Source organism: Bidens hawaiensis, unplaced genomic scaffold (assembly GCF_021521415.1).
Source record: "Bidens hawaiensis isolate Kalapana, Puna unplaced genomic scaffold, B.hawaiensis_p1.1 tig00034142_1, whole genome shotgun sequence".
Lineage (NCBI taxonomy): Eukaryota > Viridiplantae > Streptophyta > Magnoliopsida > Asterales > Asteraceae > Bidens > Bidens hawaiensis.
In genome coordinates, this window is record NW_027495873.1 from 94625 (window position 1) to 111866 (window position 17242).

Sequence of the window (17242 nt, forward strand, 5' to 3'; positions counted from 1 at the left end):
TTCATCAGCAAAGTGACCAGGGTGTTCAGTATGAGATTGAGCCTATTTAACGCTTTGATAACACTAGACCAAATACGTTTCGGCATCCAAATTTATCAAATCTCTCTTTTTTCTTCTTTCCAAAAATCTCTTAACACCGTTCACCTTCATAATCAAGAACGTCAATGTTTCCATTAAGTGACTTCAAACCTCACGAAATGATAATATGATATGTGAATGTTTGAACCCTATTTCATGTTAGGTATGTTTAACCTTTAAACAACTTATCTAGTGATTGCTTATAATGTAAGCCTTTTGAATTTTATAACCTTAGTAGCATAAAAGCATAAAAGCATCGAATTATTAGTATTCCTACTTGTATATATATACATATATCAAGCTGGAAGCTAATTTTACAAAATTATACATAAGTACGTCCAAGTTATTCAACAACTTATATGATTTAGATTTCATGCATATTCTACACACTCAATTCATCTTAACTAACCGTGACGGGGTAAGAACACCATAACCACCATATCCTTTGCCCATCATATCATCTCCGGCTTTCACCATCCCCCCGCGGCCAAGATTAAACATCCTAAACAACCTGTATCCAAATCCGCACCCATGGGGCTCCGTTTCTTTAGCTTCTATCTCTCCCACCACCTTGTAAAAGAGATCCACTTCACATGGAAGCAGTATTGGACCGGGTGTATTATACCCGTATTTAATTTCAGCATCTTCTAACAGAATCTGAAACAATGGATGATTTGCATACATCATCTTGACCGCAAACCGCTGTCTCTCGGGTCCAACGTACACCGGAAAGCACCCTTCTGGGGCCACCTTTTTGTTCCCCGAGCCGAGAAAAGATCGAACCCATGTCTTGAGTCGAAAAGGTTTCTTTCGCGTGCTACGTCCATTTGCGGATGAATTCATGATTCATGAAAGGTTTTGTCAAGAAGTCTTGATTATGTTTGGTTTGAGAAGTTTGGAATTTAATAAATAGTGTGTGTGTTTATATAACTTTGATGGTGATAATGACATGCATGACTTTGAGATGAGAACTGAACTGAATAATGTCTACAACTTGCAGCCGCTGCATGAAAGAGGTCGATTCATATTTTTTTTTCTTGCCTTAGAATTGGTATGCAAATCATGATTTGAGGCAATGTTTTTAAAACCAGGCAGGTCGGACCGGGATTCGGTCACCTTACCGGTCCGATTCTATGTAGTTTGCTCACTTCTAAAAACCAAACGGTCTGTCCGGAGAACTGGACCGGTTGAACCGGTTATTATGGAAGTTTTATATATTTTTTCATTTAACATTCTTTTCAGAATTTTTTGACAGAATTTGTTTGAGGTCCATCCGGTTCAGTGTTCGATCCGGTTACGAGAACATTGATTAGAGGCGTTGATTTTTTTTTGTTTTAATCATGAGAATCGTTTACAAGAAAATCAGGTTACCGTGGAAATACCTTACTAACAACGAGCCTGGAAAATCGAAGGTTGTGTAAATTTAGAAGTAATTAGATTAGTGGATGTGTGTATGTTTGTGTCCTAAACAACTAGATGCGTGCTCGCGCGATGCAGCTGGAATATATACCGTTGATAATGGTTTGGTTTTAATTTTCAAAGGTTCTGTTTCGGTTTCGATGACCAAACTGTTACTAATGGTTTAATTTAAAAATCATCGAAACCGGATCGCAAACACCGCTATGTAAATATTAATTTTTTTAACTAAAAAACTAAAGCAATAACATACTCAAATTAAAGAGAATAAAATTCTTGTTTTTATGGTGTCAGTTTTTTTAAAGAATAGTAGCGTATGAAAAAATTATAAACGTTTAAAAGTCGTGGATGGAAGTTGGGTTAACTGTGAAATTAAAAATATATATAGTTAAAGGGTTAAGGTTGTAACTATTACTTAAATTTATAAAAATTAATTAAAATTGATGGGGCAAAATTGTAACTATGTTTAAAGAAATGAAGTGTTTGTGAATCATATTTTTAATGGACTATTTTGTCCCTTTTCAATATGCTATGATAGTTGTATCACTTGTTAATTAAATTGTAAATTACTTAAAAATCAGTTGTCTTAATTTGTCATCGCTCATACATTATATATAGTATAGACAAAGTAATGAAAATGTGTTTAAGAATCAAATATAAATACTTTTTAACATCAAAATTCATTTGCGGATGAATTCATGATTCATGAAAGGTTTTGTCAAGAAGTCTTGTGTTTGGTTTGAGAAGTTTGGAATTTAATAAATAGTGTGTGTGTTTATATAACTTTGATGGTGATAATGACATCCATGACTTTGAGATGAGAACTGAACTGAATAATGTCTACAACTTGCAGCCACCATGGCTCGATGAAAGAGGTCGATTCATATTTTTTTTTCTTGCCTTAGAATTGGTATGCAAATCATGATTTGAGGCAATGTTTTTAAAACCAGGCAGGTCGGACCGGGATTCGGTCACCTTACCGGTCCGATTCTATGTAGTTTGCTCACTTCTAAAAACCAAACGGTCTATCCGGAGAACTGGACCGGTTGAACCGGTTTTTATGGAAGTTTTATATATTTTTTCATTTAACATTCTTTTCAGAATTTTTTGACAGAATTTGTTTGAGGTCCATCCGGTTCAGTGTTCGATCCGGTTACGAGAACATTGATTAGAGGCGATGATTTTTTTTTTGTTTTAATCATGAGAATCGTTTACAAGAAAATCAGGTTACCGTGGAAATACCTTACTAACAACGAACCTTACTAACAACGAGCCTGGAAAATCGAAGGTTGTGTAAATTTAGAAGTAATTAGATTAGTGGATGTGTTTGTTTGTGTAACGATTCCGGCAAATTCAGGTATACCCTAGCCGGAATATACTATTTACGTGTTATTCAATACTGAATATATGAATTATAATGTGTTTATACGAGTATATAAGATTCACAGTACGAATTATACTCGAATATACAGCTAGTCGTATTGAAATTACGATTAATCGATGAACGATTATTGAAACCCGAACGAATCAGGGATTACATTATAGACGAAATATATAATGTTTAGTGATGTGTACGAAGTATTAAGGCTTCGGGATAAGTGAATTATAGCACAGAAAAAGGATTTCGATTTATTAGTACGTCGGTACGTTAAACGAAACCTTTAACATCAAACCAAGCAAGAGACGATCGATCAAGCCGAAAAAGATGCACAATGACCGACAATATGATGTGTTGAGTCAATAAATGTCATGGTTTAAGTTTTTTAAAGATTTTAAATCGGTTTTATATAAATTTTATTTTTAAGCCGAAAAACGACCGTTTTAGCCTCGTTTTAAGCCGAATTAAGTGTTTAACCGAAAAACGAACTGAACCAGATTATCCACAATATTATCCGGATTACACAATCCAAATGTGTGGCCAAGGTTTGAGATGTGCCCCCACTCCCCCCCACACATACATGGACCGATCGGTCCATGGGAACACACACACACACTTCATTTTCTTTTTTTTAACATTCCAACTCTCCAAATCCTCTCAACCCTTTACACATTCAACCAAAACCTTTGATTTTTAAGAAGATCCACAAGGTATAAACATGTTATTATGGTTTGATCTTGCTTTTTAATTCCAAAATTATGAGAAAATGAGGTTTCAAGTGAAAAATGTGTGAAAACCCGAGATGAAACCGATTCTTGCATGATCAAGTGATGTATACAAGTTATACAAGGGATCTTGGTCCAAGAAAGGAGTTAAAAGAGTCAAAAACGAATTTTTACGGTTAAAATCTTTGTTTTGATGTCTTAACCGAAACCATGAATGAAATGGCTTGATTGTGGGTATAACTTGCTTGGTGTGGTGTTATTGTGCTTGTAGGTGTTATATCTAGTTGCTAGCAAAGGCTAGAAAGCAAGATCTTTGCGATCTAAAGCTAGAAACACAAGGTAGTTCGGTTTTTCGTATGATTTGTAAGATTTGGACAGATTGTGGTAGACTTAGAGTTGAGTCATGAAATTTCACAGAGATGATCTACACATGAAAATACGAGATCTGTGAAATTTTGGTAATTTTTGGATAAAGGATGAATATTTGGTGAATTTAATGCTCGGTTTTGGCTAAAAATGGTGAAAAATAGCTAAACATCATGAAAAATTCTGGAAAATTCAGATAAGCTTTTTATAACATATAAAAGTCACACACAAAATTTCATGTCCATTGGAGAAGTCTAAGTAGGCTTTTCGGTAAAACGAGATCTAGGGTTTTCTAGCTCGGTTTTGGTAAAAATAGCATGAAAAATGAGTTTTTGGTTCTGTAAAAATTACTGGGAACTATTTGGATGGCAGGAGTCATCCCAGAAAAATTTGGGATTTTTCTAAGGTCGTTTGGTATTTTCGACATATTTGGTGTTTAAATGACGTTTAAAAATAGATAAATAAATGTTAAATATAAAAATTAATTCTGGAAATATTTTTATAAAATTCCTTACTGTCAAAAACTGATTTGTGCAAAATTTCAAGATCCGAGACTAAACGGATAATTATTTGTGCTAAACAGAACATAAAAACAAACTTTTAAAGCTTAAAACGCGTAAACCGGCAAAGTTCGCCTAAGCGAGCTGACTGGTGTATAAAAACCCTAAACATGGACTATTTTCATGAAACTGAGTAAATCAAGTAAAAATAAATCATCCGAAAGTAATTCGGATGATTTGGGTAATTTTACCCGATTTAGTCGTTTCCGGTATATTAAAGACGGAAACGGGCCCCGCGGCCAAACGGGGTGTCTAAACCGAGCTCTAATTTCACCACTTTAATTAAAATATCAATAACAACTATTTTCGGGTCGTATGTGGCCAAACTCATTTTTGAAAACATAAAGGCGAATAACCGTGCTAGGCACGCAAAACGAGAAAACAAACTAATGGTAGTTTTGACTAAAGAACTCTAAGTGATATCACAATCTAAGTCCTGAGAAGTGTATCGGGGTTAACATTGTCCCCGGATCGTGTACGGTACTAGGTTAACAGTGTCCCCGGACGTACCGGTTAACACGAATTTAAGTTATATTAATAGAAATTATGTAGTAACGACTTAGGGATCGTATTACTGATCCGGACAGGTAGCCGTGCTAGTATTACATCTCTGCTCACCAAAAAGGTGAGTTTCACGAGCCCCTTTTATTGAACTGTTTTAAATATTTTCCCGGGGCGGAAAGCATGTTTTTTATCAAAGTGTTTAAGTACATGCCGATCGCATGGAAATGAATGTATTTATATAATGTTTATTGTACGGGAATCGTACGGTAATGTATTAAGATGGTAATTGTCTGAGTTGCTAATATTGTAAGGCCCGAAACAGTGTTCTGGGTTAACAGTGTCCCCAGAGGCTATTAAATGTATTTCTGGGTTAACAGTGTCCCCAGAGGTTATTAAATGTGTTTCTGGGTTAACAGTGTCCCCAGAGGTTATTAAATGTGTTTCTGGGTTAACAGTGTCCCCAGAGGTTATTAAATGTGTTTCTGGGTTAACAGAATTTTAACTTGTAGGCTCAGCATAATCACATCATTAATTTATGATTATTAAAATGATTTGTCATGGTTTACTTAAATTAGTGAAACTCACCAACTATTCGTAGTTGACCCGTTTTCTTTACATGCTTTCTAGGTACACCCAAATTGGAATGAGTGATACGTGCTTGATGATGTGTGCTATTTTGTGGAAGATTAAGGATCTATATTTTGCATTAAATATGTTAATGTACTATCGGTAAAACTTATGTGATAACGCCTAGATGGTAACGAAACTCGGAACAATGTAATTCGTTTAAATTAATGTAGTGGTGTTTTCTTTATAAGCAATGCTGTTGATATCAGACGTGTCTGTTGCATCCCATGTACGTTTCCGCTGTGGTTACGGGGTGTTACAGTTTGTGTCCTAAACAACTAGATGCGTGCTCGCGCGATGCAGCTGGAATATATACCGTTGATAATGGTTTGGTTTTAATTTTCAACGGTTCTGTTTCGGTTTCGATGACCAAACTGTTACTAATGGTTTAATTTAAAAATCATCGAAACCGGATCGCAAACACCGCTATGTAAATATTAATTTTTTTAACTAAAAAACTAAAGCAATAACATACTCAAATTAAAGAGAATAAAATTCTTGTTTTTATGGTGTCAGTTTTTTTAAAGAATAGTAGCGTATGAAAAAATTATAAACGTTTAAAAGTCGTGGATGGAAGTTGGGTTAACTGTGAAATTAAAAATATATATAGTTAAAGGGTTAAGGTTGTAACTATTACTTAAATTTATAAAAATTAATTAAAATTGATGGGGCAAAATTGTAACTATGTTTAAAGAAATGAAGTGTTTGTGAATCATATTTTTAATGGACTATTTTGTCCCTTTTCAATATGCTATGATAGTTGTATCACTTGTTAATTAAATTGTAAATTACTTAAAAATCAGTTGTCTTAATTTGTCATCGCTCATAAATTATATATAGTATAGATAAAGTAATGAAAATGTGTTTAAGAATCAAATATAAATACTTTTTAACATCAAAATAACAATTTGTTGTTATATTATTTTTTTTTATAAATGCTTGTTATTTTTTGTTTGTATTTACTGATTTCCAATCATGAGATGTTAGGTATTTGTTGATTTATATTTTTTTTTTGTTATTATTAGGTTTTTCTTTTGTTATTATAAGTATTTGTTGTTATTATTTTGTTTCTAATTCTAAATCTTTGTTATTATTAGGTTTTTTTCTTTGTTATTATAAAGTATATTGCTTACGTAGATTGATATTGTAGTTGGCATTGTTTCCTATGCTCTCATTTTTTTATAGATTAATATTATTTCCTAGATTCTTATGTTAAAATTATTTTATACATGAACTCTCCCCATAAAAATGTAAACATACTTAACAAATTAAATGTTTATGATTTTAGTCTTACATGGATTAAATTGTAACTTTTGCTAGCCTTTAGATGGTTATAAAAATTACCAATATTAATTTGGCTAAAAAGGTGATTTTATTAATCAATGATTATATAAATCACAATTGTGCCGATTACCTAAGCTTTGTGGCAGGATTGTTATACCGAACAAAAAACTATACGTAAGAAATATAAGCATAAGTGTTGTGACGTGTTAATTCGTAAAAGTTAGACCACAACATATAAATGTATCGTTTAACATAATAGGTCGACCAAAACGAACAAAATTTATTCAAGCATCTATGAATTAACATTGGGGGTTATTTAGTGTGTTACGGTGGGACCACTAAACCAAACAAAAAATAGATGTAAAAACATTGAACCATGCACGAATGTTGCAGCAGGTTGATTCGCAATTAGAGTTGGAGTGAATTAATAATAATAATAATTATTATTATTATTATTATTATTATGGAGGGACCATTTTAAGAAAAACCTTCTAGATAAACAATCATGCGTTTCGATGGTTTCATCATCAGACGACGCCCAACACAGACGTTAAGTAGAAAATATTGATTATTAAATGATTTATGTGATAGATATTTTTTGTTTTACCTTATTTTAATAATCATTTATAAACGAATTTATGTTATCTAGTTAACGTAGTAGTAAGATGTTTACAAAGCTACTCATGATACGACGTCCACCATAGACATCTTGGCATGTATGTGTAGAAGTTAACAATTTCTTTATCTGTGTTGTTGACCTGACCGTCATTGTAGAAATTGTATATATGAATTGTTCAGATTATGTCAAAATTTTGCTTTTCATGCCTAGGTTTTATAAGTTGCGTATGTCGGTCGTTTGTATAGTTTACTCAAACTGCAAATTTTCCAGTCTCTTTGCACCCTATATGGTCTGAGTTAATTCTTATCCATACACTCTAGGGGTGTTCTTTGGGTTATTTATTCGGGTTTGGGTTGTTTGGGTCGGGTTGTTCGGGTTTGAGCTCAAAACAAATTGACCCAAGAACCGACCCAAATAAGTTCGGTTTGTTCGGGTTTCGGGTTATACGGTTCGGGTAAATTTGGGTTGGGTTTCGGGTTTAACAAATTAAAAAAAAATCTACCTTTAACAATATCATAAATTAAAAAAACATATTCCAAACCGTTATAAAACTATAATATACAGCCATATTCAACAATAACATATATTATTTAGTAAAACATGAAATTTATCATACAAGAATGCATTAGATGAGATAAAGGAGTGTTGTAGCTTGTGGATTAATACTTGTATAGATTGAAGAAATATGTTCAATAAATATTGGTTTAAATACTATACTATTTAAGTTTTTGTATTTAAGTTTTTGAATTGAAGATACATTCTCCGCACGCTTTATGGTCATTAATATATTGGGATGTGATAGATCCAATACTAATTGGAGTTTTGAGAACAACCGAACAAGAATACATAAGGTCACTGTGCCACTTCACCGCTAAACTACCCTATAAAATTAGGGATACATGCATCGATGTACTATACTTCGGGTTATTCGGGTCAACCCGAATCTGGGTATTTCAACCCAAATACCGACCCGAATATTTTATCTCGGGTTCGGATTAGGAGTTTAATCGATTCGGGTGAATTCGGGTTGGGTTATTTGGGTCTCAGTCGCTTCGGTTCGGGTTTGTTATTCGGGTACAGTTAAAAAACACACCCCTAATCCATAGTTTTGTTTCGTTTACATTTATTATATGGCTATTTGTTAGACCAAGAGTTATGTAGGGGCGGTTAACAAGTTACGTCGACATCGCAAAGTAAGGGGAGGCTGGAGAGGCATTTACTAGGTAAACCATATATCAAAGCGTGCAATGGTAACTTTTTTTTAATGGCAAATTTCATTAACACCAAAACCGAACCCCTGCTGCAAAGAAGCTACCAACGCGCGGGGGGGGGGGGGAGTAATTTCTTTCCAATAACTAACGAACCAAACTTAATAACCAAAAAAATAAAAATAATTCATCTATTTTTTTAACTTGTTTTTCTTCTATCTTGATTTTGTATTTAAGCTTAACCCATTTTTGATGCTGCTAAACTTAACCCTCTCCATCCCATTTTACTAAACATACCTTCTTTCCTCAAGTTTCACATTTATACAATTCAAATCTTTTTGATTTCTTTTTGTTATTTTATTGTCTTCAAAACACATTTTGTTTAGAATAATTTTTACTATTTTTAAAAATTTTAAAATGATTTTTCGTTTTTTTTAAATAAGAAATACAATTTTTTTCTTAATTAAATTATAATTTAAAAATACATTTTTGCTATAATTGTTTTATTATTTAGAGATGGTCTTTTAATAGTTTTTGGAGATAGTTTGCATTTTTTAAAACAAATTTCTTAATGTTTCTTAATAAGTAAAATAAAACAAATAGTGTATTTATGTAATAAATTGCACAAATTTTGTACTATAAAATGAAAAAAAATGTTAGAGGGGAGTAATATGTCAAATAAAATTGTTAAAGGAATTGAAAATTTAGAAGATGGTATGACAAGTAGAAGAGTGGGGTACGTTTAGCCTAACACTTTTTTTTATTTTACTAAGTAAACAATCAAAACGTGCAATGGTAACTTTTTTTTTGTGAATGGAAAATTTCATTAACACCAAAACCGGACCCCTCCTGCCGAAAAGCTACCAACGTGTGCGCGGGGGTAGATACACCTTAATACAAAGCCAATTTATTCCAACTAGACCAATCTAAACCAAACATTTCGCTCTATTTTTAATCCACAAAAATCTTAACAACGCAATTATTAAATAATGTTTTTTATAATAAAATAAGGGATATTGGTTTTTAATACACTCAACTTTCACTTGTTGGCTGATAACACTTCCAACTTTCGATTTGTTACTCACCACTCTAATAGACGACTAACATTATTAGGGGAGATGTCGACGTTGACGTTTTATAATTGAGCTGACATGCATACATGAAAATAGATTCCTATTTCATCTTTCCACCTTTTAATTTCGTTTGCTTTCATCAGTAACATACTTAAGTTCTTTTTGTTATTTTATTGTCTTCAAAACAGACTTTTGTTTAGAATATTTTTTACTATTTTTAAAAATTTTAAAATGATTTTTCGTTTTTTTTAAATAAGAAATAAAATTTTTTTCTTAATTAAATTATAATTTAAAAATACATTTTTGCTATAATTGTTTTATTATTTAGAGAGTGTTTTTTAATAGTTTTTGGAGATAGTTTGCATTTTTTAAAACAAATTTCTTAATGTTTCTTAATAAGTAAAATAAAACAAATAGTGTATTTATGTAATAAATTGCACAAATTTTGTACTATAAAATGAAAAAAAAATGTTAGAGGGAGTAATATGTCAAATAAAATTGTTAAAGGAATTGAAAATTTAGAAGAGGGTATGACAAGTAGAAGAGTGGGGTACGTTTAGCCTAACACTTTTTTTTATTTTACTAAGTAAACAATCAAAACGTGCAATGGTAACTTTTTTTTTGTGAATGGAAAATTTCATTAACACCAAAACCGGACCCCTCCTGCCGAAAAGCTACCAACGTGTGCGCGGGGGTAGATACACCTTAATACAAAGCCAATTTATTCCAACTAGACCAATCTAAACCAAACATTTCGCTCTATTTTTAATCCACAAAAATCTTAACAACGCAATTATTAAATAATGTTTTTTTATAATAAAATAAGGGATATTGGTTTTTAATACACTCAAATTTCACTTGTTGGCTGATAACACTTCCAACTTTCGATTTGTTACTCACCACTCTAATAGACGACTAACATTGTTAGGGGAGATGTCGACGTTGACGTTTTATAATTGAGCTGACATTCATACATGAAAATAGATTCCTATTTCATCTTTCCACCTTTTAATTTCGTTTGCTTTCATCAGTAACATACTTAAGTTCTTTTTGTTATTTTATTGTCTTCAAAACAGACTTTTGTTTAGAATATTTTTTACTATTTTTAAAAATTTTAAAATGATTTTTCGTTTTTTTTAAATAAGAAATAAAAATTTTTTCTTAATTAAATTATAATTTAAAAATACATTTTTGCTATAATTGTTTTATTATTTAGAGAGTGTTTTTTAATAGTTTTTGGAGATAGTTTGCATTTTTTAAAATAAATTTCTTAATGTTTCTTAATAAGTAAAATAAAACAAATAGTGTATTTATGTAATAAATTGCACAAATTTTGTACTATAAAATGAAAAAAAATGTTAGAGGGAGTAATATGTCAAATAAAATTGTTAAAGGAATTGAAAATTTAGAAGAGGGTATGACAAGTAGAAGAGTGGGGTACGTTTAGCCTAACACTTTTTTTTATTTTACTAAGTAAACAATCAAAACGTGCAATGGTAACTTTTTTTTTGTGAATGGAAAATTTCATTAACACCAAAACCGGACCCCTCCTGCCGAAAAGCTACCAACGTGTGCGCGGGGGTAGATACACCTTAATACAAAGCCAATTTATTCCAACTAGACCAATCTAAACCAAACATTTCGCTCTATTTTTAATCCACAAAAATCTTAACAACGCAATTATTAAATAATGTTTTTTTATAATAAAATAAGGGATATTGGTTTTTAATACACTCAACTTTCACTTGTTGGCTGATAACACTTCCAACTTTCGATTTGTTACTCACCACTCTAATAGACGACTAACATTGTTAGGGGAGATGTCGACGTTGACGTTTTATAATTGAGCTGACATGCATACATGAAAATAGATTCCTATTTCATCTTTCCACCTTTTAATTTCGTTTGCTTTCATCAGTAACATACTTAAGTTCTTTTTGTTATTTTATTGTCTTCAAAACAGACTTTTGTTTAGAATATTTTTTACTATTTTTAAAAATTTTAAAATGATTTTTCGTTTTTTTTAAATAAGAAATAAAATTTTTTTCTTAATTAAATTATAATTTAAAAATACATTTTTGCTATAATTGTTTTATTATTTAGAGAGTGTTTTTTAATAGTTTTTGGAGATAGTTTGCATTTTTTAAAACAAATTTCTTAATGTTTCTTAATAAGTAAAATAAAACAAATAGTGTATTTATGTAATAAATTGCACAAATTTTTTACTATAAAATGAAAAAAAATGTTAGAGGGGAGTAATATGTCAAATAAAATTGTTAAAGGAATTGAAAATTTAGAAGAGGGTATGACAAGTAGAAGAGTGGGGTACGTTTAGCCTAACACTTTTTTTTATTTTACTAAGTAAACAATCAAAACGTGCAATGGTAACTTTTTTTTTTGTGAATGGAAAATTTCATTAACACCAAAACCGGACCCCTCCTGCCGAAAAGCTACCAACGTGTGCGCGGGGGTAGATACACCTTAATACAAAGCTAATTTATTCCAACTAGACTAATCTAAACCAAACATTTCGCTCTATTTTTAATCCACAAAAATCTTAACAACGCAATTATTAAATAATGTTTTTTTATAATATAATAAGGGATATTGGTTTTTAATACACTCAACTTTCACTTGTTGGCTGATAACACTTCCAACTTTCGATTTGTTACTCACCACTCTAATAGACGACTAACATTGTTAGGGGAGATGTCGACGTTGACGTTTTATAATTGAGCTGACATGCATACATGGAAAATAGATTCCTATTTCATCTTTCCACCTTTTAATTTCGTTTGCTTTCATCAGTAACATACTTAAGTTCTGGAAAACCTACTTCAACGACTCATCGTACCAAGTTTTTACTAAAATTTCATCAATCATTCAAAAACCTAAATCCGAACTTACCTTGGTGTATGAATAGGGCTTGAATCGGGCTTCAATCGAATATGTATTACAGATTTTAGGGCTTAAATCGGCTCCAATCGAAGGTGTGTTAAGAGATTTAGGGCTTGAATCGTCTTCGATCCATGTTTTGTGTTTAAAGTTTGTGTGTGAGATGAAGTGTCGATATGATTTATAAAAGGGTTATGGAGGATGTATTATTTTGGCAAAATTGATTTTAGATTACCCAACTATGCCCTATATGCAAATAACAGTCTCAACTTAACACTTTGCTGGTGATGGTCCCAACTAAATGTGTATTTGTTTATGTTTATGACAGTCTGCAACTAACAGAATCCTAACGCTGTTAGTTGAAGGTTGCTAGGAAAACATTTTTTGCCACAAAACTCACATTTTTCATTGGAAAACTCAACCTGAACGCCGCCACCACCAACAACTAACTCACCACCAACCAATTGCCACACCACTTGAGCACCACCAATTGACTCTGACAGTGGTCTTAAGGTTCTAGCGGCCTCAGTAATGTTCATAAAGCTCCGATCTAATGTTACAAAGAGGTTCCGGTCAAAAAGATTGATTTTTCTAGCGAAAAATGTGACTTTTCGGGCAAAAATCATTTTCTGGAGAATTGCAACTAATACACCTTTAATTGGGACCACCAACAAATATGGTTAAAGTTAAGAGTGATGGTAACAAACTGAAAGTTAGGAGTGCAATCAACCAACGGGTAAAAGTTCAGAATATTAAAAACCAATAACCCTATAAAAAATAGATGGATGAATATGATTGATTGGAAAACATTTGACCCCACCTTATCATGTCCCTCCATCAATGCACTGGCGCTCAAAGGGGCTAATGAGCCTTTGGTGCCCTCCTTTCCAAGGATTGTAATGGTTTGACGTGGAAATAGTGATGATATGAAGTGTTGCTAAAACCCATAACACGTGGTCTTATGGAGGCGGAAAGAGGGGTTGCTACCCTCCCACGTAGGACAAAAGGCATGAACACTGCCTCATATGGCATGGTAGGAACTGATGTGGTGCTAGCAATGGGCATGGGGCTTAGATTTATTTTTATTTGTTTGTTTATTTTTAACAGTTAATTAGTATACCAACCAGTTATTTAGCTCTACCTCGTCTTTTTTTTTTTTATTATTACTAATCACATCACATTTCACATTATCATAACACTATGTCTAATGAGTGTGAGCCAATGCCTAGGTGAAGTACCTTTCGCTACCACATTTTACTAACCTTATAGTCTCTTTGTATCACTATTAAAAAATTAGTCTTACGCAATCTTTATTTTATAAAACAGTTGCATCAGTGAAGTTGCATTTAACCTATAGACATCTCACTGTTAGTCATTGGCGGATCTATAAATTTATATTGGAGGCGATCGAGAAACTTAACTTAGTTTTAAGAGGCGATTGCGAATTTAACATATGTAGAACACTACAATTTTTTTTATTTTAAGATGAAATCTATAATTAACAGTTACTTGAGTTTAACTTATGTATTAGAATTTATTTGCAAGAAGCGACCACTGATCTCATATATATAGGTTGAATCTTGATATAACAATATATGAACTTAACACATGTTTATATTTGAATAACCTTGATTAAATTCTTAAAAAGTGGTTGTCCTTCTGAATCGGTGATGAGTGGATGAAAAGATGTGTTTTTAATGTTTAATTTAATATTGTGTGTTTTATTTAATTATATTCCTTGAACACAATTACTTTAAGATCTTTTATGATTGCAAGTGCTTGGTGCTTAAACGAGTTAATCCGGAGCTTAAATATGTGTTGTGGAAGCTTTTGAATGGAACCAAAAGAACGGGAGTGCAATATATAGGAGAAGTACAAAAATATGGAAAAATCAGAGTCGGCGTACCATACGCTAGAATAAGCGTACGACGAAAAGTTTGGAGTATGACTTTGTCATAGTTAGTGTATTGTATGGCAGACTTAGCGTACCAGGGCCAAAGGACGACGTAATGCGAAAATTTCCGAAAAGAATCACTATAAAATCCATATGTTTTTGGGTTTCGGGAGACACCTTTTCCAACCATTTAGGGTCAACAAAGGCGATTTTGGACCTCTCCGATCATCCCAATCACCTCTCGAATCACGTTTCCTTCAACCGAATCAAGGTTTGAAGCTGCTATCTCCATGAGGCACGGCTAAACCATTCGTGACCACTTTATGTGTAGGGTTTTGCATGAACTAATTATTTTGTGAATTCTATCTATGTGTTTGGATTGAGTTTTGATTTAGTTTTCGTCTTATTAAACTTTTACGTTTACTTGAATTGATTAAACAGTTTTTTTTCTGGGTTTCCCATTTATCATCAATCAATTGGTTTGTGTTTATCAACGTTTATGATTAAGTTCTTATAGTCATTGAAACGTTTACATTTGATCATTAATTTATATTGATTTTATACTAACAAACTAGAAATTAGTATACTAAGTTCAATTGTGTCAATTCGTCAGATTAGGTTCTATGAATCATCACAATCAAACTATTATGTATAGTTATTGACGAGTCGTATCTGTGTGATTATCCAATTGATAGGAGTTATAATTGTTTAGTTCATTGCATTACCTGAACCTAAAGTGTTGTCACCTTTTTCTCAAATCGTTTTACAACCAAATCAATTTAAATTGCTTAACATTGTTTGTCCTCCTTAGCATAAGTAATTAGTGAACAATAAACTTACTGTGCACTTTCCACTGATTCTCTATAATTCAACACCTTACTTGTCATTGCTAGTATAGGTAGTAGTATTATAAATTTGTTGGTTGACCTATCAACATCGATTAATAGGCCAGTGGATTAGAAACATTGTGTGAGTATATCCACAGTGGTACAACCAGAACTTTTCAATTGCGTCTGAAGGGGGGTTACGTAATTAGGCTTGTAAGACAAGTGGCGAATAAGTAGATGAACGATGTTCTTTTTCATGTTCGTTCGTTAGTATAATATAGTGTTTGTTTTCGTGTATGTCCATTCGTTAATAGTATAAACAAACGGTTTACGAACGTTAAACGAACACGACAATACATTTGAGGAAAGTTATGTGCGCAAAAATCCTAAATCAAACCCAACGACACCAACTAAAGCTCGATAAATTTGCTATCCATCAATAATCATATCATACTATACTATAAAAGAAAATGTTGAGACTTAGATGTCAAGCCTACATTCACTCCTAGCTTAGTTTTCCCTTCTAATTTAATCTCTCATTTCATTCATTCTAACTATCCATGTGTCATGGGTCAATACCATTTTATCAATTGGGTTATAACATAGTTGGATGGATTTTATTCATTATTCAAATATGTGTAAATGTCACATTTATAATCACCCTTCAAGAAGAGTTTGATGCTAAATGAAATCAATTATTGGGTTCGTGGTGGTTTTTCAACATTGCCAAAAATATATATTTAAATATGCATTTATATTGTTTGATAATATTATGCTCTAGGTCATTATCTTTATACACATTAATCATCTTATATATATATATATATATATATATATATATATATATATATATATATATATATATATATGAAAACCCATTTGAGTTGTGAAAACCCGCAAAAATCCTATGTAACATCGTTTTTTTTTTGTTACATGTAATATATGTTGTAACATTTAATACAAAATATCGAAACATAAAAAAAATGTTTTGCTATTTTTTAACATTTTTTTACTAATTTTTATATATGTTTTCAGAAGAGAGAAAATGTTATATTTATATATTTTTTATTCACTTTAATTGTGGACCACAAGATTTAAACATTAATTAAAAACATGTGGTTGAGAATGGGTTTCTAAAGTTTTCACAACTCAAGTGGGTTTTTATTTTTATACTTAGCCTATATATATATATATATATATATGGTTAGGTTAAAATAAAAACCCACTTGAGTTGTGAAAACTTTAGAAACCCATTCTCAACCACATGTTTTTAATTAAAGTTTAAATCTTGTGGTTCACAATTAAAGTTAATAAAAAATGTAAACATATATATAACATTTTCTCTCTCCTAAAAACATATAAAAAAATTTAGTAAAAAATGTTAAAAATAGCAAAAAAATGTTTTTTTGATTTTTCGATGTTTTGTATTTTTGTATTAAATGTAACAACACATATTACGTGTGTAACAAAAAAAAACAAAAAAAAAAGATGTTACATAGGGTTTTCACGGGTTTTTACAACTCAAGTAGGTTTTCATTTTATACTTCCCCTATATATATATATATATATATATATATATATATATATATACCTCCCCTATAGGATTTGGTTCATTTCAGAAGTGTTTCTTAGAGCGAGAAGTGTGAGAAGAGATTATAACCAATCACATGATTTCTTTTTTAATTTTTTATTATTTAAATAAAAGGGTATGTTAGTAAAATATAAATTTTTTTGTTTTGTAACTCATACTCATTAATGGTTTAATTAATGTTAAGTTACTAACAAATG

The 17242-nt window shown here is 31.5% G+C and overlaps 1 protein-coding gene across 1 annotated transcript; it reads right to left on the minus strand.

Annotated features, from left to right (window-relative positions):
* Positions 1-468: 468 nt before the first annotated feature.
* LOC143585697 (auxin-responsive protein SAUR15-like) lies at positions 469-921 on the minus strand. Its single transcript, XM_077067427.1, has one exon. It carries the CDS (start codon positions 919-921, stop codon positions 469-471), a length of 453 nt encoding a protein of 150 aa, XP_076923542.1.
* Between the last annotated feature and the right edge of the window lie 16321 nt (positions 922-17242).